At 43.8% G+C, this 24,980-nt stretch overlaps 1 protein-coding gene across 1 annotated transcript; it reads left to right on the forward strand.

Moving 5' to 3' along the window:
- Nucleotides 1-148: 148 nt before the first annotated feature.
- frk (fyn-related Src family tyrosine kinase) lies at nt 149-14,981 on the forward strand. The gene is made up of 8 exons (XM_056428331.1): nt 149-776; nt 7,037-7,161; nt 9,572-9,735; nt 9,867-10,035; nt 10,434-10,592; nt 11,587-11,768; nt 12,938-13,103; nt 13,256-14,981. The coding sequence occupies exons 1-8, from the start codon at nt 394-396 to the stop codon at nt 13,462-13,464; spliced, it is 1,557 nt and encodes a 518-aa protein (XP_056284306.1). The 5' UTR covers nt 149-393; the 3' UTR covers nt 13,465-14,981.
- The last annotated feature ends 9,999 nt before the right edge of the window (nt 14,982-24,980 follow it).

The raw sequence follows: 24,980 nt of genomic DNA on the forward strand, positions 1-24,980 counted from the left end.
ATTTTTTCCGCTGCCCTCCAACAATGGCCGCTAGTGGGCGCTGGACGTCGCGCGGCACGTCGGGACACTCCCCATTCCTCAGCAGGTGCAGGTGTATGACACCACGTGACCAGCCTCCACAAGGAGAACCTCACATGCCAAGCGGCGGTGTTTGAGTCTGTGCGCGTCGTTCGCTGGGTGAGTGCCGGGGTCAAAGATAGCTGCTGTCCGATCCCGCTGGGATTGTATAATCACCTCCTGTAATTTTTAGTATTTTTTATTATTTGTTTCCGTGTGATGTGGAACGCGAGCGAGAAAGAGGAGGAGCAGAAGAAGAAGAAGAAGGGATTCCCCAAAACCGTTTGCGCTCAGTCCCGAACACGCAATGGCTCGCAGTGATTGACGGCTGCAATTATGGAGATGAAAAAGCGTCTTTCCTCGTGCTGGGGGAGCTTTTTGGCGTACTTTAAGAAGCCCGAGCCAGCCTCCAGCCGGACCCCCAGAGCCGAACTGGTGATCGTGAATCCCCTCGCTCACGGGAACTCACCGGAGCCGGGCTTCTGTCGAGATTTAAAGCCCCCGGTGAAGAAAGCCGGTGACTATTATGTGGCCCAGTACGACTACTCCGCGCGCACGCAGGAGGACCTGAGCTTCAACGCGGGGGATACTCTGGAGGCGCTCGATAAAAGTCACGGCGACTGGTGGTTCGCGAAAGCCCTCACCGGGGTGTCGGCGTCCAGGCAGGGATACATCCCGGCCAATTACGTGGCGCCCGTGGAGAGCATTGACGCGGAACCGTAAGTGGCCCATCAATCTTTTTATTTTGGTATTCGTGTGGCGTTCGCAGGCGTCGTAAATCACCCTTTCACAACACAATTACACGCATGTAAGGTTTATTGGATTTGTGTATTATTATTTGTGTTCCCCCGAAGGTAAAACGCTGTAACATGTTTGTGTTGTCAGTGCTGAATGAAGTCTTTGGTTGAACCAGGTAATGATTCTATGAGCATCAAGTGTTGGTTTACGGGTTAATAATTGCCACGGAGGCTTTAAACTCATAAACGCACGAAGAAGCCTTGTGGGGGTAAACAAGTGTAATAAAGCAATCTTATCAAATACAAAATACATACTGGTATTGGGAGAATTCAGGGGAAATGTACACACGATTATTTCACTCAGACAAGTTGTGAAAAGAAAATAATTCCCTCTTTTCTGACTAATTATAATGTTGTGCATGTTTTTTTGTATTTTTTAAAACAAATTAAACAAGCACTTGAATTGCAACTATGAAACAGAAAACGAAGAACTCGTGAAACAAATTATATATAATTTTTGAATGTATTCTCTTTATTTTATCTACTTTGCTATATTCTTTTCATATATATATATATATAAACAAACAAACATTGCTGGAATGCTATAAACATGAACAACATGTGAAAGCAAATGCCAATTTATATTACTGTCAATATTAAATGAAAAAAACACTTTCATTAACAGGTCAACAAAAGGCAACAGATCATAAGCTTCACCATTCACAAGTACAGTATTTAACTGACGTATCTTAATTTGTTGAAGAAAAAAAGCCTTTTAAAATCTCTTATGGACATCAGTCTGGAAAGAGTCACAAGAACTGGTTTAGCAGCAAACCTGTTTGGCTCCACATGCCACAGTGTTAACTTATCCACCCATTGTTTTCACCAATAAAACCTTTATCGCTGTGTGTAGCTGAACTCTTGGAAAGGCGATGAGGTGACATCACAAACATAAAAGGGCCAACCTGTGTTTGTGGTGCACTCCTGGCCTACTCGGCAGATCCCCTTCCCTCTCCTCGGCATCACGCTGGTTTTCCCCGTTTGGTTAACAGGGTTAAAAATAGTTCCGATTCCGGGTCCTGGCGTCATTCGTGTCACAGTTTCACTGAACTACAAACTTAAGACCGGATTGACAACAGTCGGTTCCACAACGCATGCATACACACAATCGTGTTAAATAATCAGTTTTTTTTTATTGTGGGCTTGTGTAATAGGCTTCTGGTTAAAGGTCATCGGCTTCTGGAGCTGCTCAGTTCATTTAGGGCCAGATTAACCTGCTCGAAACTGCCTGTAGTGATTTAAAGTTAGTTTGTGATCTGGGTGTGTGGCTAAAGGAGAAGGCAGAGGAGAGAGCAGCCGGGGTAGACGTGTTGTCTGCTGTGATCCAGGTCTCAGTGAGAGCCAGGAAGTCAAGCGACTGCTCCACAGCAAAGCCAGAGATGAAGTCGGCCTTGCGGTTGGCTGACTGACAGTTCCAGAGGCCTCCTGTGACCAGGTGCTGGGTGTGAGTAGAACACTACCTATTATTTGAAACTTCAGTCGCTGTGCACCTAAAATAGTTGAAAAACGGATAAAAAGTGTTTCTCTCATTGTATAAACGATTTAAAATGGACACAAATAGTGTAGCTAGCGATGCTCTACAGCCGCTCGGAGGACTGCAGAGGGGTCGCATTGCGGCTGCGCAGTGGCAGACAGTGTGGTGAGCAGTGAGCGACATGGAGTGCGCCGCTCTTTACTTTGTTGTTGCGCGTATTTTACCTGTTTTAGAGAAAGCGCCGCAGACGGCAACCTTGAGACTCCCATCTTGCCCGCGCCACAGCGTCACAAAGCGGATGTTGTGATCGCGTTGCTTCTCTTCGTTCAATGGCCGGTTACAACAGTTGCCTATGGAGGTGAATACTGACACCTACTGTAGCGGAGTATGTGGTGCGAGAGCTCACCGACCCCCCCCCCCCCCCCCCACACACACACACACACACACACACGGATTGCTTTATAGAATAGGTACGTGATAATATTTAATTATATAACAACAAAATATGATGACTAAAATAAAATAATAGATTGTATCCCATTTCCAGTTGAACAATGAATGTGCCTACAAGGTCACATTTCCTTACTAAAATACAATCCATATTTTGAACACTTCTTATATTTTTCACTGGATTTCTTGCTGTGGTTTGCAGGCAAACAGGCAGGAAGACCAGTCTGTCGAGGAATAACCCTGAGCACAAGGAAAAGACAGTCGTTACAATCCAGGAATAAAGCAGGAAGGACAGACCAATAACCAGAAAGGCCTGAAAGCAGCTGAGTCAACAACCAGAGGATAAGTGAGAGAAAAAACGAGGTATATATATATATATATATATATATTCTGATCAATGGCATGTGTGTGTAAGCTGAGAGATCATGGAGCTGTAAAAAAAGAAAGAAAAGAAAGTAAACAAAGAGGACGGCACATGTGTGTTCAGCCGAAATCAGGTGATACTTATTTATTTATTCAATATTTCATTTTGTTATATATTTGAAATTACCTCTCACCGCGTGAGGAAAGAGCCCGGAAGACAATCAAGTCGGGGAGTAAATAGTATTAAATAAATACCCACAATTGGACACGATGTGTTTTTGACGTTGCAGCAAAGTGCTGACCCATTCGTATCTACACCATATCAAGTCCCCACAGCCTCACCCACTCAACTTTACCAGGTGACGTCAGAAAGTTCCTGAGGGTTCAGGGTTTGAGGCCTATGGGGGGACACTGGGATCCGGGCCCTCGGGAGGATGGAGGCCCCAAACTGAGGGAAAATGCTCACCTTTTCCCATCTTCACAATGACTGCTTTGTACACACTATTCAAGACATTGAGATAGGAGCTATGTATCCATTGTTTTCTTTTTTTTGTTTATGTATGACCAGGAAACAAGTGGGCACTTTTAAGAAATAAACTACATTTTAGTGTTTTTTGTTGATGTTTTTTTGTGCTTGCATGTTACTTCTTTTTTGCTTCATTACATTTTTTGATCTTATTTTGTGTCACATGTACTTTGTCAATTTATCTTTGTATTTTTACAAAGCATTGTTTGAATGACCTTCTCTTCAGTTCGCCCTATATGACACAGCGCCACGTTGCTGGAGTTGTCCTTCTTCCAGTGGGACACACTTAGAAGCTTGCAGAGCTATCTGCTTTTCAAAGTAACTTCTCCATCTCTGCTATTATTTAATTTACGATGTCAAAACTTTCGATAATTAATAATTGCACTTGAAATTGTACGAAAACTTTTACCGAGCAGCACATACTTTTGACACAACATGATTATATAAGTCTTATCTTATTTATTTCCTGGCAGGAAGGAACTTCCACAGTGATCTCATATAGTTAATCATAAAATAAACATGGCGCATTTTTTCCGCTGCCCTCCAACAATGGCCGCTAGTGGGCGCTGGACGTCGCGCGGCACGTCGGGACACTCCCCATTCCTCAGCAGGTGCAGGTGTATGACACCACGTGACCAGCCTCCACAAGGAGAACCTCACATGCCAAGCGGCGGTGTTTGAGTCTGTGCGCGTCGTTCGCTGGGTGAGTGCCGGGGTCAAAGATTGCTGCTGTCCGATCCCGCTGGGATTGTATAATCACCTCCTGTAATTTTTAGTATTTTTTATTATTTGTTTCCGTGTGATGTGGAACGCGAGCGAGAAAGAGGAGGAGCAGAAGAAGAAGAAGAAGGGATTCCCCAAAACCGTTTGCGCTCAGTCCCGAACACGCAATGGCTCGCAGTGATTGACGGCTGCAATTATGGAGATGAAAAAGCGTCTTTCCTCGTGCTGGGGAGCTTTTTGGCGTACTTTAAGAAGCCTGAGCCAGCCTCCAGCCGGACCCCCAGAGCCGAACTGGTGATCGTGAATCCCCTCGCTCACGGGAACTCACCGGAGCCGGGCTTCTGTCGAGATTTAAAGCCCCCGGTGAAGAAAGCCGGTGACTATTATGTGGCCCAGTACGACTACTCCGCGCGCACGCAGGAGGACCTGAGCTTCAACGCGGGGATACTCTGGAGGCGCTCGATAAAAGTCACGGCGACTGGTGGTTCGCGAAAGCCCTCACCGGGGTGTCGGCGTCCAGGCAGGATACATCCCGGCCAATTACGTGGCGCCCGTGGAGAGCATTGACGCGGAACCGTAAGTGGCCCATCAATCTTTTTATTTTGGTATTCGTGTGGCGTTCGCAGGCGTCGTAAATCACCCTTTCACAACACAATTACACGCATGTAAGGTTTATTGATTTGTGTATTATTATTTGTGTTCCCCCGAAGGTAAAACGCTGTAACATGTTTGTGTTGTCAGTGCTGAATGAAGTCTTTGGTTGAACCAGGTAATGATTCTATGAGCATCAAGTGTTGGTTTACGGGTTAATAATTGCCACGGAGGCTTTAAACTCATAAACGCACGAAGAAGCCTTGTGGGGGTAAACAAGTGTAATAAAGCAATCTTATCAAATACAAAATACATACTGGTATTGGGAGAATTCAGGGGAAATGTACACACGATTATTTCACTCAGACAAGTTGTGAAAAGAAAATAATTCCCTCTTTTCTGACTAATTATAATGTTGTGCATGTTTTTTTGTATTTTTTAAAACAAATTAAACAAGCACTTGAATTGCAACTATGAAACAGAAAACGAAGAACTCGTGAAACAAATTATATATAATTTTTGAATGTATTCTCTTTATTTTATCTACTTTGCTATATTCTTTTCATATATATATATATATAAACAAACAAACATTGCTGGAATGCTATAAACATGAACAACATGTGAAAGCAAATGCCAATTTATATTACTGTCAATATTAAATGAAAAAAACACTTTCATTAACAGGTCAACAAAAGGCAACAGATCATAAGCTTCACCATTCACAAGTACAGTATTTAACTGACGTATCTTAATTTGTTGAAGAAAAAAAGCCTTTTAAAATCTCTTATGGACATCAGTCTGGAAAGAGTCACAAGAACTGGTTTAGCAGCAAACCTGTTTGGCTCCACATGCCACAGTGTTAACTTATCCACCCATTGTTTTCACCAATAAAACCTTTATCGCTGTGTGTAGCTGAACTCTTGGAAAGGCGATGAGGTGACATCACAAACATAAAAGGGCCAACCTGTGTTTGTGGTGCACTCCTGGCCTACTCGGCAGATCCCCTTCCCTCTCCTCGGCATCACGCTGGTTTTCCCCGTTTGGTTAACAGGGTTAAAAATAGTTCCGATTCCGGGTCCTGGCGTCATTCGTGTCACAGTTTCACTGAACTACAAACTTAAGACCGGATTGACAACAGTCGGTTCCACAACGCATGCATACACACAATCGTGTTAAATAATCAGTTTTTTTTTATTGTGGGCTTGTGTAATAGGCTTCTGGTTAAAGGTCATCGGCTTCTGGAGCTGCTCAGTTCATTTAGGGCCAGATTAACCTGCTCGAAACTGCCTGTAGTGATTTAAAGTTAGTTTGTGATCAGAAAATAATTAAGGATTCTAAGATATACAGACTAAAATAATACAGTATTGGGGGATAAGGCTATGGTCTCATTCTACATCCTTTTTTATTGTCAACCGAACTCATGAAAAGTCCAAACCAACCACAATTATTCAGACCCTCACAGCCCGCCTGAGACTCTCGGCCCCAAACCCAGTGAGGATATAAGTCTATAACAACAGATCTTGACTCTCGCGGTCTGTCTGTCTGTCTGTCTGTCTGTCTGTCTGTCTGTCTGTCTGTCTGTGTGTGTGTGTGTGTGTGTGTGTGTGTGTGTGTGTGTGTGTGTGTGTGTGTGTGTGTGTGTGTGTGTGTGTGTGTGTGTGTGTGTGTGTGTGTGTGTGTGTGTGTGTGTGTGTGTGTGTGTGTGTGTGTGTGTGTGTGTGTGTGTGTGTGTGTGTGTGTGTGTGTGTGTGTGTGTGCTCTCAGAAACAGCTGGGCAATCTCTCTTTTAAATGGCCGCTGCTTAAACAGGACATACACACACACACACAAGCTACTGGTTGGAGGGTCTTATTAGTTGACAAAAGGAAAAGTGTAGAATATCCCCTTATTACATTTTAATGATTGTCTATATGTTTTTGTTTGAGTTGATTAACCAATTTTCCATCAATCCAAATTACGCGTGACTTTGGGTTGACACAACTATGATGTACATTCAGAGAGCCATCCTCTTTGACCTGCTCTGCTTCCTATTGCATCGTCTCTGGTTTTCAGATGGTATTTTCCCGACGCCACAAAGAGGCAGGATGCGGAGAAGATGCTGTTGGCCAGCGGGAACGAGCACGGTGCCTTCCTCATCCGGAACTGTGAAAGTCAGACAGGGGAGCGGTCCCTCTCGGGTGAGCGGAGATAAACACTTTGACGGGCAGTAGAGGGGGGGGGGGGTTATGGGCAGTAGAGGGGGAAGGTTAGTAGAGGAGGAGGGGGGAGGTTATGGGCAGTAGAGGAGGGGAGGTTATGGGCAGGAGAGGAGGAGGGGGGAGGTTATGGGCAGGAGAGGAGGAGGGGGAAGTTATGGGCAGGAGAGGAGGAGGGGGAGGTTATGGGCAGTAGAGGAGGAGGGGAGGAGGGGGAGGTTATGGGCAGTAGAGGAGGGGAGGGGAGGGGAAGGAGAGGGGGAGGGGGGAGGTTAGGGGCAGTAGAGGAGGAGGGGAGGTTATGGGCAGTAGAGGAGGAGGGGGAGGTTATGGGCAGGAGAGGAGGAGGGGGAGGTTATGGGCAGTAGAGGAGGAGGGGAGGTTATGGGCAGGAGAGGAGGAGGGGGGAGGTTATGGGCAGGAGAGGAGGAGGGGGAGGTTATGGGCAGTAGAGGAGGAGGGGGGAGGTTATGGGCAGGAGAGGAGGAGGGGGAGGTTATGGGCAGGAGAGGAGGAGGGGGAGGTTATGGGCAGGAGAGGAGGAGGGGAGGTTATGGGCAGGAGAGGATGAGGGGGAGGTTATGGGGGGGAGGGGGGGGGGGGGAGGTTATGGGCAGGAGAGGAGGAGGGGGAGCTTATGGGCAGTAGAGGAGCAGGGGAGGAGGGGGGAGGTTTTGGGCAGTAGAGGAGGAGGGGAGGAGGGGGGAGGTTATGGGCAGTAGAGGAGGAGGGGAGGAGGGGGAGGTTATGGGCAGTAGAGGAGGAGGAGGGGAGGTTATGGGCAGTAGAGGAGGAGGGGAGGAGGGGGAGGTTATGGGCAGGAGAGGAGGAGGGGGGAGGTTATGGGCAGTAGAGGAGGAGGGGAGGAGGGGGAGGTTATGGGCAGTAGAGGAGGAGGGGAGGAGGGGGAGGTTATGGGCAGTAGAGGAGGAGGGAGGAGGGGAGGTTAAGGGCAGTAGAGGAGGAGGGGAGGAGGGGGAGGTTATGGGCAGTAGAGGAGGAGGAGGGGGAGGTTATGGGCAGGAGAGGAGGAGGGAGGAGGGGGGAGGTTATGGGCAGTAGAGGAGGAGGGGAGGAGGGGGGAGGTTATGGGCAGTAGAGGAGGAGGGGGGAGGGGAGGTTATGGGCAGGAGAGGAGGAGGGGGGGTTATGGGCAGTAGAGGAGGAGGGGAGGAGGGGGGAGGTTATGGGCAGTAGAGGAGGAGGAGGGGAGGTTATGGGCAGGAGAGGAGGAGGGGAGGTTATGGGCAGGAGAGGAGGAGGGGAGGTTATGGGCAGGAGAGGAGGAGGGGGAGGTTATGGGCAGGAGAGGAGGAGGGGGGAGGTTATGGGCAGTAGAGGAGGAGGGGGGAGGTTATGGGCAGTAGAGGAGGAGGGGGGAGGTTATGGGCAGTAGAGGAGGAGGGGAGGTTATGGGCAGGAGAGGAGGAGGGGAGGTTATGGGCAGGAGAGGAGGAGGGGAGGTTATGGGCAGGAGAGGAGGGGAGGTTATGGGCAGGAGAGGAGGAGGGGGAGGTTATGGGCAGGAGAGGAGGAGGGGGGAGGTTATGGGCAGTAGAGGAGGAGGGGGGAGGTTATGGGCAGTAGAGGAGGAGGGGGGAGGTTATGGGCAGTAGAGGGCACAAAGAATTGGCACAATATGCCGATGAATAGTATCTCATGGTAATACAAGTATGTAAAAACAAAACATTGTAGTCAAGGTATGACGATAGTGATGACCTAACGACGCGTTTGACTTTATTCTGTGTCTAAAGCAGTCGGATGGCACTAATGTGTTTGTGCATCGATCAATATTACTTTTCCCAGATGAAGTCATCTAGCATTCTGCAGTGTACACGCATTTCCAAACAGCCCCGGCATTGTTCACTGACTCGCTCTTATCCTCAATGACTCTAATGATTAAAGTCCCCAAGGTTATCAAGTTGAAGAAACGGTGTTCTGTGCTCCCATAAAGCAGCGTGATCACGTTTATCTCCCTCAGCCTCTAATCTGTCTTTCCCCATCAGCCTTGCTCTTTCTTTCCATTGAGGCCACATTCTTGCTCTGTCTGTCTGTGTGTGTGTGTGTGTGTGTGCGTGTGTGTGTGTGTCTGTGGCACAACATACCTGAAATAAAACATTTTAATTTTATTTTTTTAAATGGAGGTCGTGGATGTAAATAGTTTGTTTGCAAGCACTCTTATTGCTCCTTCATTAAATGGGCACACACACAAAATGTCCAAATGTAATCGAAAGACCAAATAGTTGCTTAGTTTTTTATTTTATTTGTGTCAGATGCTCTGTGCTTCTGCTTGAAATTATAGATTTCGTGACAAGCGTGGCGTTGACTCTCTTTGACGACAAACCTTCCCCGTGACTCCCGAGGACACCCCCGGTGTCGTCTTGTCTTTCAGTGCTGGACGGCGGGAAGGTGAAGCATTACAAGCTGAGGAAACTGGACAATGGTCACTACTACGTGACGAAGAGAATCTCCTTCGAAAGGCTGCAGGAGTTGGTGGCACATTACTCCCAGGCGGCCGACGGCCTCTGCGTGCGTCTCGGCGAACCGTGCAAGAAGGTCCGACGAGCTGCGAACCCAACGCATCCCCGTTGATTGTCTCGATGCCGTCGTTACCTCTTCGGTTTCCCGTGCGGCATCGAGTCCCATTGTCGTTCTCGGTAAACGGTAACTCCTCCCCCCCCATCTAGATGGAGGCGCCGCAGACTCACGGCCTGTCCTACAACACGGTGGACCAATGGGAGATCGACCGCAAATCCATCCGGCTGCTGCGGAAGCTCGGAGCCGGTCAGTTCGGGGAGGTGTTCGAGGGCCTGTGGAACGAAACCACCGCAGTCGCAGTGAAGACCCTCAAACCCGGTACGCCATCGCCTCCGTTGTCTGTGCAAGGTGTTCGACGGGATTGGAGCCCCAATCGTATCGGGAATCTTCTCACCGGTCCGATTCTGAAACTAGACGGAACACAAGTTCACCAGGAACTACTTTTGGGCGGCAGCCTCACTGCTGATGGAGGCCCCGGCCGTATGAATTTGGCATTTAACATATTCATATGGGTTTATTTGTCAAACAATTTAAGTTAAATGCCATTGGCGGTAGAAGTATATGCGGGCTCAGTTTCTTCTTCTTTGAGGGAAAAGAAAAAGGATATCTTTTTCACTGCTGGTGTCCAAATCCCTACACCCCACACTCACTGCAGGTGTCCCAAAACTAAACAAAGTTTCCTTTCCTAATATGCCATCCCTGAACAACTGTCGCAGGCATGATGGACCCGGAGGACTTCCTCCGAGAGGCGCAGCTCATGAAGCGGCTGCGGCATGCCAAGCTGATCCAGCTGTACGCCGTGTGCACCCTGGAGGAGCCCATCTACATCATCACGGAGCTGATGAACAACGGCAGCCTGCTGGAGTTCCTCAACAGTAAGAGGATCTTACTGCTCCTTTACGGCGGGGTCGGAGTGCAACGCTAATGCCCGGGGGGGTCAGGCCGCGGCCGAGATCTATCCCGCCGCAACAGATCACACTTTATAAATGGAAACTTTGATCCCAGCTGCACATATTTGCCATCATTAATTAATGAATGATTTAGCCTCAGCCCGTGGGGAGCACTGGCCTATAAATCAGTTGCCCTGTGTACAAATTAAATTACAGGCCTGCCCACTTTCTCAATTAGTGCATCGACTACTTTTTTTTTTTAATGTGTTTTTTTTTTAGAGACGATCCTTTTATAACTACAGAATCTCAATCGTCGGTATCAAAGTATTCCCGTTACGGTGACACAGCAAACTGCAACTGTTGGCTTCTCCTTTGGTTTCCAACCTCTCCAGTGTGAAGATATAGCTCATCAATTATTATTATTGGCCTCTCAGCCATAGTACCCGTATTATGTCTGACATTTTTATTGACGACAACTATCGTCATGTCGTTGATTTTAATCGGCAGATCTGTCAATAATCTACATAATTGTTAGCTGCAGCAGGACACAATCACGACGGGATGGAATTTCTGTGTGGACTTGAACTGAGGGCAATGGTGGCATGTTAATGCTGGTTGACCGTGACCTGGTTTTTACAGGAACACCTGCAGTGGACAGATTAGTGTTGTTAATAAAAGGCCTTTTTACTTTGCTTTATTTTGGTATTCGTACTTGCTGAAACGCGGTTAGTGTTCACCTCTTACACAGACGAGACGTTTAGTAGTTTGAGATACTGTCGGGTCACTTCCATTTTTTTTTAAAGTCCAGGAAACTGTAAAAGGGAGTTTTCGTTGGTCCCTGGCTCGATTTTTCTCTAAATGTGCAACATGTTACATTCGTAGCTTTAATTGCCTCCGCGTGTTTTTTCGTCACCACCTATGAAACCGTAAGCGGCGTAGAACCGAGACTGATTCTATGTGCCTCTCTGCTCGGTTACAGTGGACAAGGGCGCCACTCTGGGCATCGACAACCAGATTGAGATGGCTGCCCAGGTGGCGTCGGGCATGGCTTTCCTGGAGTTGCAGAACTACATCCACAGAGACCTGGCGGCCAGGAACGTCCTGGTGGGCGAGAACAACATCTGCAAAGTGGCCGACTTCGGCCTGGCCAGGGTCTTCATGGTGGGCTTAACATTGAGAGGGCTGTTGTATAATGCGTGTCGCCAGTGTCGCAGTCCTTCTACCTCATCACATCAAATAGAAATGAAATCAACTTATTCCACACTGACTTTTGGTATATGTTGGACTGTTTAAGCAGGCCCATACTGCCCTCTTTTATTGGCATATATCATACAACCTTATATATATAATTTACTTGGTGCATATTGGTGCCTTGCATACATATGAGACATGAAACATGTAAGACACAAACATAAATAAAAAATTATAGCAATTATTGCAAAAATCAAGGAAATAATATTGGAAAATAATAATGAATACTATAAAACTATACAAATGTGTACACTATACTGTATCTGAATACAATTAGTAACACATCTAAGCTATAAACAATCAAAGTGAAAACACCACGTCGTCAGCCATGTGGGGTTTTGAAGCCTCAAGTTTGGCATTATGGCAGTCGCCATTTAAAAAAAAGTAAAAAGGGTGGAGCTAAGTACACTCGAATGCTGAATTAGACATTTGGAGGAGACGCGTTACACTTGGCTTTTCATGAACTGAACACGCAGTGTGGAAGGGTTGAAGTTGTAAGCATACCCTGCTTCATGGTCAATTTGACTAAATGGACCAGAATTTACTTAATTAACAATCTTTAATTTAAAGTCTTCTTGAAAACCCAATGGAGACCATAAAGACATGTGTACTATGTTTACTGGGGGAATAAATCAAATGAGAAGTTGGGTATTTTTCTCTTGGACTTCTATACAACCATACTTCTTTTTGCAACTAGAGTCGCCCCCTGATGGCCTTTAAACAGAATGCAGGATTAAACCGCATTACATCCGAACAAACACGAAAATGCAAAATTCTATAAATATATGTCGAGGGCTTTTTTAATGTTGATAAGAACAGGTGTATTTGGTTTGCTCTGCCGATGTTGAGGCTGACGGGAGTAATTAAGTTGTCCGCCTTGAAGCCTCAGTGTTGAAACAAATACAGCCTTTATTCACGGCGCCAAAACTATCTTCAGCAAAAAAAAGAAATGCATTCTGTAATCTGTGCCTACTGTGTGGACAGATTAACGCTTCACTTTTCACACTGGAGGTTGCTGTCAGATCTGAACACAAAAGCCGATGATCTCAACTCAAATAATGATCTGTTTTTGTTTCCAGAAAGAGAATGAAAATGTGTATGAAGCCAGAGAAGGAACTAAATTCCCTGTGAAGTGGACGGCGCCAGAGGCCATCCACGACAACAAGTTCAGCATCAAATCAGACGTCTGGTCCTTCGGGATCCTGCTGTATGAGATCATGACGTTTGGACAGACGCCTTATCCATGTGAGTCTCTGAACATGGAGAATAACTCAGTCAAAGCACTGTTTCCCCCCCCCTGTGGTTTTAATTGGTGATAAAGTAATCTCAAACATTTAACGTGAAACTATTGCCTCATGAAGACGAGCTATAATGTCAGTCTGTGATTCTCCCACCAGCCATGACGAACTTCCAGGTGGTCCAGAAGCTCGCCACGGGCTACCGGATGCCGTGCCCCCCCAACTGCCCCAAGGTCATGTATGACATAATGACGGACTGCTGGAAGGAGGAAGAACAGGACCGGCCCACGTTCGAGACCCTGCACTGGAAGCTGGAGGACTTCTACGACATCGACATGACCTCCTACGACGACGCCAACCGTTACTAGCACACTGGCTCCACAAAAAGCGACGACGAGAACGTTCTTTCTGCACACGTCTGGGTTTTAATGACGTAACGGATTGATCGTTTAATTTTTTTTTTTTTTACAATTCCACTCCCTTTCGCAGTGAAATGAAGGATCCAACATGTGTGATCTGTGCGCGATCGTAATGGTTTGTCTGCATCTGGCATGCAGTCAGCATCACTCTTCGGTTTGGCTTTGTTCGACAGCTGAATGCACTTTCAGAAGCACAAAGACGAGACGGACCGGTTCTTCTTGCACGGCGCACATTCTTTCCACTGACCTCCTGCCGAGCTCTTACTGGTCGCTACCCGAGAGGAGTCGTGAGTCACTTTTGGCCTGGGCTAATCGTTGACGTAGGTTCCAGAAGCGATTTCTAAAGTAGAAGTCTGGCTCCAGAGCCAGAGAGCTGCCCATTTAATGAAGGAACAATAAGAGTGCTTGCAAACAAACTATTTACATCCACGCCCTCCATTTAAAAAATAAATAAATAAATACAATTAAAATGTTTTATTTCAGATATGTTGTGCCACTGTAAAAACTACAACAGGTCTAAAAACAAGCGGCTTCACAGGGAAAAACAATTAATAGGCACAACATTTGTTATTTTAAATGCACAAATGATTAACCTAACATTGGAACAATCTCATTTAAACGACACATATTTATTTGTGGCCACTTGCAGGGTTCCGAGAAAAAACAAATGAATTGAACTCACTTAAAAATGGTTCTAAAAATAAGTGTGTACCAACCATTACATTTTCACTTTTAGCTAATATTTAAAGCTGCTTAAATATATATTTTTTCACGAGCAATTATTTACACATCCAACAGACACAGAGCAACGGTATCATGTATTTCTTTTATCTCTGGCTTCCAACTCTTGTAGCTTTGTTTCTGATAATGATAATGATTCACCAGCTGGTTGCTAATCTGAGTGCTTTGTGGGTTGTTCAGCCCGTTAAAAAACTTTTATTGTTAACTTCAACAACTTTTTAACATTTAAAGTTTGTTAAATGCTTGAATTGGTGTGAAAAATGTAGCACATTATAATTTTGTGTGCACACAGACATTTGTTATGCCTATTTATACCTCCCAAGTCTTTCTTTTTTCTTCTTTGTTTTAAGGCCCTAAAACCATTTAGTCTGCCCCTGGTATATTTTAATGCATGTTTTGTTAGTTGCATTATAATAGCTTAATGACTGAACAATGATTTCTGTTAAAAGCTGTAGCGCTGCTCTCAGATCTGTGGCCTCGTTCGCTCTCACCATCAATTGTAGAAAAGTCGGCACTTCAAATCAAATGGATGACAGGTACTTAAGTGTTTGACCCTGGTGGATTATCTCGTGCTCTAATTATTGTATATAATGTATTTTATCGTCATGAACAAAATCTTGTTAACTGTACATTTGAACCATGACAGTGTTTATATAATCCCTTGTATTTTATTATAATTATCCTTTCTACATGGCATAATTAAATGATTTATATTTACTAAAAGCTTTGGTTATTGTTTTTTGATTTGGAGCAAAAGTGAAATTGTAGTGTGAGCCAATACCAGTGTTGTAATAGACATTCTGTCCACAAGAGGGCGAAGTGCACCACTTCTAATTGAGACTAAAACATTCTAATTTCTCACTTGCCTCTCAGGATTTCCATAATTTAGTAAAAGAAACACAGCAAGGAAATGCATGAGCTGGACTGCCACCACTTGTTTTCAAAAGCCATTAGCTATTGTCTCTACCTGATGATGGTCAAATGTAACTGATTATTGAAATTAAGCATTTTAATTTGCAATATTTTTAGGTGAATCTTTGACCACATATAGATGTAAATATAATTAATTTAGTAAAATTACCCAAAACCCTTTTTTTCATTTACTTGAATCCAACCTGAGGGCAATACCTCCATAGCCCACTAAGTGGCGCTCTGAGACCCCGCCGGTCCAGAGGTGGAGAAGGCAGAGTGAATCGGTTCAGACCGGTTAGTTACTGGTCCCTCTTGGTTTGGGTCCCAGCTGCTTCGGCTGTTTGTCCATCAAGAGATTTCAAGTTCCTCTGATTCACAACCTTCACTTGTGTGTTTGCACTTTATTTGACCAAATATTCTCATTCTGTTTCTCCACGTTCTGATTTGACCTATGACCTCTGGTGCTTGTCTGCCTAACTTGTGGCTCTTCCTGAGATTTCCTGCTTTTTCTTTGCTCATTTGTTGTGCAGATTGTGAAGCCTTCCGAGCCACATTCGTGATTTCGAATAGCATAAGATTAACACAAATACTACAACGTTCGTCCATTCCAGAAGTGGGTCTTCAATTCAATTTCAATTCAGTTTATTTGTATAGCCCAATTTCACAAATTACAAATTTGTCTCGGAGTGCTTTACAATCTGTACACAGACATCCCTGCCCCAAAACCTCACATCGGATCAGGAAAAACTCCCAAATAACCCTTCAGGGGGGAAAAAGGGAAGAAACCTTCAGGAGAGCAACAGAGGAGGATCCCTCTCCAGGATGGACAGAACAATAGATGTAATGTGACCAGAAGAACAGATTTAGAGTTTAATATACATTCAATGAATATGACAGAGTGTATGAATAGTTCATAGTATCTTAAAGAAAGAAAAAAACACATCTTACAATGTTGACTTTGTGCAGTCGTGTTTCTCACTTTAGAAATAAATTAGCTTTGACTTGACATAACTATAGTAAATCTGAATTCACATACAGGGAATTGACTTTGGCGGATTGGTGCCTTGCATACATACAAGAGATGAAACAAGACACAAACAAATCCAATATATAAGCTATTATTGCAAGAAACATAAATCAAGAAAATAATTTTAGAAAATAATAATTAAAATAGTATACAAATACGTACTATAAATCTGAATTACATTTTTAGGATTCTTATAATCAAATCATAGCTGTGAAAAATTTAAAATTGTTATCACAACAAAGTGTTTATATATATATGTATATGTATATATGTGTATATATATGTGTCTATATATATATATATTTATACAGGACTGTCTCAGAAAATTAGAATATTGTGATAAAGTTCTTTATTTTCTGTAATGCAATTAAAAAAACAAAAATGTCATGCATTCTGGATTCATTACAAATCAACTGAAATATTGCAAGCCTTTTATTCTTTTAATATTGCTGATTATGGCTTACAGCTTAAGAAAACTCTAAAATCCTATCTCATAAAATTTTACTATTTCCTCAGACCAAGTAAAAAAGATTTATAACAGCTGAGTGTTTGTCAAGGCTCAGGAAACCCTTGCAGGTGTTTCGAGTTAATTAGACAATTCAAGTGATTTGTTTAATACCCTACTAGTATACTTTTTCATGATATTCTAATATTTAGAGATAGGATATTTGAGTTTTCTTAAGCTGTAAGCCATAATCAGCAATAAATCAGAATAAAAGGCTTGCAATATTTCAGTTGATTTGTAATGAATCCAGAATGCATGACATTTTGTTTTTTAAATTGCATTACAGAAAATAAAGAACTTCATCACAATATTCTAATTTTCTGAGACAGTCCTGTATATGTGTGTGTGTGTGTTTATATGTTGGTTTTGTAAAGACCTACATTTTTACATTAAGAATTAGTTGATTATGCCCTCTTTAATTCTTTTTTTTTTCAAACAGAAACTGTAAAAAGTATCGTGGTTAATTTGCTTGATTTTCTGCATGCTCAAATATCAATCTGTAAATTCATAAAATCGTCAAAGCTTTGGCAGAAATACATTGGCTTTCCAGAAAAATATCCATTTCTCAATCTGGCCACACAGTGGCGCTGACACTCTCCCACTCATGGCTCCTCCTGGCACCTGACTGACGCCAGTCGAGTCAGTCCAGGTTTTCTCAACGAAATGTGCCACTTTAAAATGTTTTAGTGTGTGCATGAATATCCCTCTGATATGTATTCGTATTGCCCTCTCTGTTTCTGTCAGACTTGGGGCCACGAAGCAGTGACTCCGGTGACCCCGGCGGCCTCATGGAGGAATATCTTAACTTTCGGCCGTCGACAGGCGTGTGTTCTACATTTGATTATTTGGGTCAGAATCAACAAGTCTTGCATTTGTGGGTGATTCCAGATCATCCTGTGAGTTGCAATGTCATTTAAAAATAATCCATCACAGGGCACCGGATGTTTATAACCTTGAAAGTCACACAGATCGAAACATCTAAAATGGAAGCGATGATATTCATGGGTACCTTTAATCAGACATGAGATATGCCCATTGCCAGTAATGTTGCCAGAAAAATATTGACTGGGGACGCTTCACAGATTGGTTGGCTAAATTGAGATATCATCATGAGAATATCATTTGACCTCTCTCCAGAAGCCTGACCTCAATTCCATCAGGAAGTATCCAATTGAAAATCCCCCCCCAAAAGAAAAAAGACCCGTTTCTTGTTCTTCTACAAGTATCTTCTGGACGCTTAATTGAAATTTACACAAAAATATACACTCTTAGAAATGAAGCCGCTAACTTGAACCATTCTGGGTTCTTTGGCTTTTTACAATAGAAGAACCATTTTTAGTTCAGGTAGATCCACCTGGAACACTCTGTGAAAGTTTCCCCCAGAACCCATTCTAACAGGTTCTACACATAACCCTTCTGTGGTGTTGTGGTTTCAACCAATAACTTGGAGAGTTTCTATCCAGAACCATTCCCCCTTCTTAGGGTACCAACAAAACCCACTTAAGGTTCTACAAGCTTTTGATATTCTAAGGGTTTCATCTAGAACCCAGGGGGTTATAGTAAGAACCCTTTTATATTCCATGGGTTTCATCTAGAACCCAAACTAAGGTTGTACCAAGAACCCTTTTATATTCCAAGGGTTTCATCTAGAACACAGAAGGTTATACCAAGAACCTTTTTATATTCAAAGGGTTTCATCTAGAACCCAGGGGGTTATTCCAAGAACCCTTTTATATTTCAAGGGTTTCATCTCGAACCCAGAAGGTTATACCAAGAACCTTTTTATATTCAACGTGTTTAATCTAGAATCCAGGGGATTATACCAAGAAGCCTTTTATATTTCAAGGGTTTTATCTAGAACCCAGAAGGTTTTACCAAGAACCTTTTTATATTCAAAGTGTTTCATCTAGAACCCAGGGGTTTATACCAAGAACTCTTTTATATTCCAAGTGTTTCATCGAGAACCCACCCAGCGGTTTACACCAAGAATTCTTTTAAATTCCAAGGGTCTTTATCTAGAACCCACCCAGGGGGTTATACCAAGAACCGTGTTGAGTTCCGAGGGTTTCCTGAAGGATATTTTGATACCCATGATTTCAACAGTCCTTGAAGAACTCTTTCCTTCCAAAAAAGTGTTTTTTTGGATGAAATGTCTTCTTATTGATCCTTCGTCGAACATCGAACCATTGAAAGCTTTTCACCAAACAATGGGTCTTCAGAAGCATATGTTTCTGGGTAGAACATCAGCTGGCTGCACTGTGAACTATAAATTAGCGAAAGCCAGGATATTGCACGAATAATGTCTGGGTCTTTTATTGTCCCCTTGGCACAACGTGAAACATGTGATATCCGTGTTTGTCTTGGGACCGGAGTAAAGGCCGTGCTGCTCCCTACATTTCTAAGAGGTTTGCTGTCATAGAGGAGGTGAGGCCTGATGTAGTGTACTGTGAAGCATTCACAATGATTATGAACGATAATCTGCAGTACCATTTAGAGGTGCTTCCAAATAAATGTCAATGCACTTCGAATAGTTTTGCAGCCCATTATAGTAGTGAGGCGGATAGTACCAGAATCTGGCTCAGAGGAGGTTTGAGGGACTTAGATAGCAAGGCCATTTAAATGAAGACCCAGGTGTGATGATGCCTACATGTCAGTGAGGACATCTTCATATCTTTTCAAATGTCTCCATAAGTTCATGACCACTGGTTTGCAGCTGTCGCTCCATCCACCACCGCAACATGTCCTTTATGAAATAAGGTTTTTATATTGTTGCTGTAGATCTAATGTTTATGTATGTGTTTGTTTAGACGGGAATACTTATTCTTGTCGGTGAAAGCTTTTATGGATTGATGTTGGTACAAAAGACATGCCAACAAAATGAAAATGAAAGGGGTTTGACAAAATAAAAGGTGACTACGTTTGAGTTCTCCGCCATCTCCGGCACAGTGACTGCAAGACAATACGCAGGGGCTCAATAATAACTCAGGAGCGGTACTTGGTGGAGCATGTTGAAAGTGATTGTTGCTATCGGCCTTATTATGTCCCGAGGCTAACCGCGCGCAGCTCTGGAAGCCCACTTTCCCCAATAATCAAGTTGTTAAAAGAGGCTCAGTGCCACAAACACAAGTCCCAATGCATCTTAATTTGTTGGAGAGGCGGGGCTGGAAAGCTTTTAAAAAATCATTTCACAGTGATAAACTATTTGCAGAATTTGGATAATGAATAAGTAGCAGTGCGAAATAATCCATCTTCCTTGTTTAGTGCCTCGGAAACGCACAAGGCTGAGGCTCCATCTTGGAAAGCACCTGTCTTTACCCATTAAAAAGTGTATTTTTCCCCATTTACCACGATGCTTCGCAATAACAAGAGTGTGTTCTAATGCAACCCTGTAAACACCACGGCGGGTTTGCCCCGCGGTCATACATTACAAGCAGACAACGGGTGATTGCCTCTCAAAGGGAAAACAAGTGGATGAGACAGGTATAGTGAGAATTATTAAAATGAATTGCTCTTGTTTGCATCGAGGAAAAAGGGGGATTTTGAAAAGACGGGCTGCCGAGAACGGGACCGGTAATTCCTTTTGCAGCCAACATATTTACGAGCACAGGGTTAATTCCCATTTCCACGGAGAGATGTCAAGACTCTGTCTGCGCTCGTCCTCCTCTTCCTCTTCCTCACCCTTGCAGGCATCTATGGTTGATTGACTGTGACTCCTTCCCAGTATATATGGAGAAAGGTTCAAACCCACTGTTGAATACACCGCTCGATTGAACTGTGTCATTCACATGTTTTATGTTGCCTTTTACCTCATACAAGCTATGAGAAAGACAATAACCCTGAATTGAAGTTAAGATCCCTTCCAATGGTGTTTTGGTGGCTTTCAATATGATAATTGCTTGCTCTCTATGTGCCGAGTATCTCATTTGGCGTTGCTTAAAGGCTTTAAAGGGGGTGTGGTGTAAAGACAACGCAAAACACTTTCTGCTTTTAGTGCTTTTATTGTGAAAGGTAAGAACAAAAGGTGTGAACCTGGCCTGTGCTACCTTTGTCAAGGTGGAAAGGAGTATTAAAGTGTCCCACCTTGGTTCAGACTTCAGAGGCTCCTTGTTGTTTCATAAATAGAGATGCAACACAACCTGTTTCACTCAACTCAATTGGTTCAATCAAAATAATTTCCAAATGTTAATGTAAATCTTGGTTTTGTGAAATTATACTTTTGTTTATACTATGTCCATAGAGAGGTTAACATGAATAGATAGTATCAAATATAATGTTCTCTATTTGATACAATCTATTCATGTTAACCTCTCTGTGGAGTGGAAGTCAATAAGAGGTATGAATCAGAGATGTAGTGAATTCTAAATGCCCAAAATGTGCTATGTATTATGTATATAAGTATATATGTCATTACTTTTATGTAGAGTACAATCACTAGCTTTCTGCCTGTGACATAATGTTCATAAATGTGATCGATGGCTCCTATGAAGTGCATCTTGGGAGTCATAATTAATTTCACGGCCTCCATCTATTTGCGTACAACGGCTGCTTCTTTTGATGATCAAAGAATCTTATAGTTTCTGACGCCGTTGCTCATCTTTCGATGAAACAGTTTAGTCGACACAGACGACAAAGTCAGAGACTGAAGGAGGACACATTTCTATACAAACGAAATGGGAAAATAACAACAAAAAAGCAACTTGAACTCATCCCCAAAAAACAATACGTTGTCTGGACCGATCAGATTTGCGATGGGAAGCAGAACTTCAGTCCGCTACCACTCAAGTAAAAAAAACAAACAGACTCTGCACATAATCTCCATCATTGCTTTACGGGCTGTAAGCAGAGGAAAGCGTCTCACTTAGGAGGAGAAACTATTAAACTCTGGCCTTTCCTCATCAGCCAGTAAAAAAGAACCACCATCCCTTTCAGAGATGCAGTTCAGAAAGCAAGTGCGGCGTCTTGAAAAGGAACACGGCGTGATCTACGGCGCTATTGCACTCAGAGCCAGTGTCACGACGCTATTAGAGTGGACCCACAAGCACGACTCAGACAGGAGTAACAAAGATGACTGTCTTTGGTTGTAAACAGGCTGGGTCAAAACCGGGAGATCAGTCGAAGAAGCAAACAAGTCCAAAAAGGGGCAGGGCAGAGAATCAGAGGTCAGGGCAGGCAGGCAGGGTCAGAACAGGCAGGTCAGGAATATACTCTAATAACGCTGGAGAACTTGGCACGAAAACACAAGACAATCTGGCAGAGGACAAGTGGAAGTGAGGGAGCTAAATAGTGAGGGACTAATGAGGGGATGCTCTGCAGGTGAGAAGGGCGTGAGGACCAGGTGAAGGGAATGAGGGACTAACGAGGGAGTGATCAGAGGCAGGTGAGGGGAGTTGGATTGACGAGATGGTGTGACAGGATGAAAACAACTATTACAAAAAGGAAGGTGTGGAGCTAAACTGTTACAGCCAGGAAGGCCTCGTGCGTGCGTCTCAGAGCGTCCATCGCGCCAGAAAATCACAGGCGCTATTAACATTCAGTGGAAATCTACCGTGGTCACGCTGCACAGCCCGGAGCCGCCCTGCTCGGCAAATGCTCAGCTCAATACCCCATCTGCTCCACGTGTGCCCGTCCGGTGGGTGATTGAGTTGAGGACGGCCAGACTCTCCCTCGTAACCGCCCCCGCCAGCGGTCGATCGAAGTCGAATAGATTTGTTTGTATTAATTTCACGCGAAGATTCCCAACCGCTCTACTTGTCAGGGAGTACTTGGAAACATTGTAGAGTTGCGCTACTAACTAACTAAACTATAGGAAACTAGAACAGGCACTCGGTAGAGCGCATACCTTCGCATATCACAAGATTGGGCATTGAATTATGAACATTTTGGCATTAGTTGCATGCCACTTGGATAAAAATTGACCACACTATGGTAAAAAGATTTTGACCTTTTCATGACCTTGACCTTTGACTCGATCGATCCCAAAATCGAATCAAATGGTCCCCGGATAATAACCAAGAACCACCAAATTTCATGCGATTCGGTTTAATACTTTTTTTCTTATGCGAATAACACGCATACAAATAATTAAATAAATAAATACACGGCGATCAAAACATTACCTTCCGCATTTTCAATGCGAAGGTAATGACTTGCTGCCAATGAGAGTATCGCCAGAAGTCCCGCCCTACTGTAGCTCTGACAAGTCAATACATAAATGCAACTACACATCAAAAAGATTGCGTATCTCTGATTGAAAGCAATACATTTATTAAAATAGAAAACGACAGCAATCGTATATTGAATAAGCCGAAATAGTGAGCGAAGGTTAATGGACAAGTGGTTTAAAATGGATAATCGTTAAACTAAAGAGGGCTGACTGGTCGACGGAGCTAACAAGAATTCATGTCATCCATTCGTGTTTTGCGTTTCCTGTTTCATTTCGACACTCGCCGGCAGACGGCTTCACTTCCTGCCCGCGTGATCGTCCGCCCCGCCATGATGGTGTCCTCCTGTCCCTCGGCCTCCTTTCCCTGGGCATTTAGGCCATGTGCTCCCTTCTCCTTGTCCTTGTGGTTCTTCTCTGCTGTTCCTGAGATGACCAAAAGAAAAGTCACAATATTAATTTCTACGTACTAGATTGTGTTTGAAAGCTTCCAGTCAAACGCATTTTGGTCGATGAAGCCGTACTTGAGTTCATCAAAAACAAAAACAAAAAGTCGCCAAGCTTGGGAACCACTGATCTGGAAGAGCTTTTTTTATTTTTATTTGAAGATGAGGAAAATTGTATGCAGAACAGTACCAAGTCTTCAGCTGACCTTCATTTGTCCTTGGAGGTCCTCGGAGTCCCTGCTGGGAGAGGAGCATGTCCTTCGGGTCAGTTTAGCTCATGGAGGCCGAGGCCGAGTGTAATTATATTTGTGGCGTGGGGTTAGGCGAGGTTCAGGAAGCCCGCTCCGTTGGGGTCGGAACGTGCCGCGGTGCGGGTGACATGATGGATGGACTTTCTCCCCCGGCTCCTCACGTTGATCCCTGAAAACTCTCTCGGGCCCAGGGAGAGAGGGGGGGTGGGTGGGGGGGGAATCATCTCAGAGACAAGTGCCCCCTTTACCTGAAGTCCCGGAGCACCTTTCTTTCCAGGCCCGGGCCATCACGTCTTTATCAAGCGTCAATTAGCGGCGGCGATAAACGCCTCGCTGCGGTTGCTGTTAGGATGAAACCTGGGATTCATTAGCAGAGCCGCGGTAGCCCTGGCCTGACATTCATACCTCTCTATATTTAATTATCTCCACTCTGCAGGGGTGCAGCATTGGCTGAAGCAGGTGCTGCATCTTCTTAAAGCCAAGACCAGGAACACGGGACAGGAAAGGGCGGGGCTGGGGGGGTGGGGGGGCTGGCTACATCAAAAGGTACAGAAAAACAACTGCCAGGCGTCTGTTGTTTGATGTCCTGGACTGGAGTTTGTCTGGAACCTCAGGAAAGACGTATAATGTCATGGCTTCGTCAACCTCCTACTCCACAGCAGCTGTTTTTCCGGCCGGTCTGCTACTGGAGTCTGAGCTGAATGAGTTTCTGGTGAATTGATTCATCTGATTTTGCAAAAAAATCTAACCTGATGACAGGCATTAAGAATACGCTGGAAAAGAAATAGCAATGAGTTTTACACTGATGGTCCCGCTCATGTTGATCTCACAGAGGCAGAAGCAGTTTAAACGTTCCTCACAGTGAGTCTGTGTCGTGTTAAAACAACTTTAACTTGATCACCATGCAGAAAGGTCCTTTTCTGAATTGTATATACAAATATGAAAATATCATTACTATTGATGTATTTGAACACGAATACAAGCAAATATTATTGTTGCTGGAATGCAAGTTTAAGTGAACCAAATTTAATCTTGAATAATGTTAAAAAATAAATGCAAAAAGTTCTTCAATCGGCCTTTCAGTGTGTATATATATATACAAATATATATATAGATATATATATATATATATAAATATATGTATAAATAAATTGATATATATATATATATACCAAGGCCAAGTAAGCCTCACTTTAATCCCTCTTGCTTTGGTTTGGAGTGCAAACATTATCGGGTATTTAAATTTAAAAAAATGCATTGATAAGTAGTGGACTTCATTCCCAACAACATCACCAGTAAAGACAGCAATATATACAAAGTGTCCCACTATAAGTAAGTGAGTCAAAGAATAGAAAATAAAAAAAGACTACAATCTTAAAAGTATACCGACATGAGATCTTCATTTACTTCCCAAACTCTCTGC

Source organism: Pseudoliparis swirei, chromosome 12 (genome assembly GCF_029220125.1).
Source record: "Pseudoliparis swirei isolate HS2019 ecotype Mariana Trench chromosome 12, NWPU_hadal_v1, whole genome shotgun sequence".
Lineage (NCBI taxonomy): Eukaryota > Metazoa > Chordata > Actinopteri > Perciformes > Liparidae > Pseudoliparis > Pseudoliparis swirei.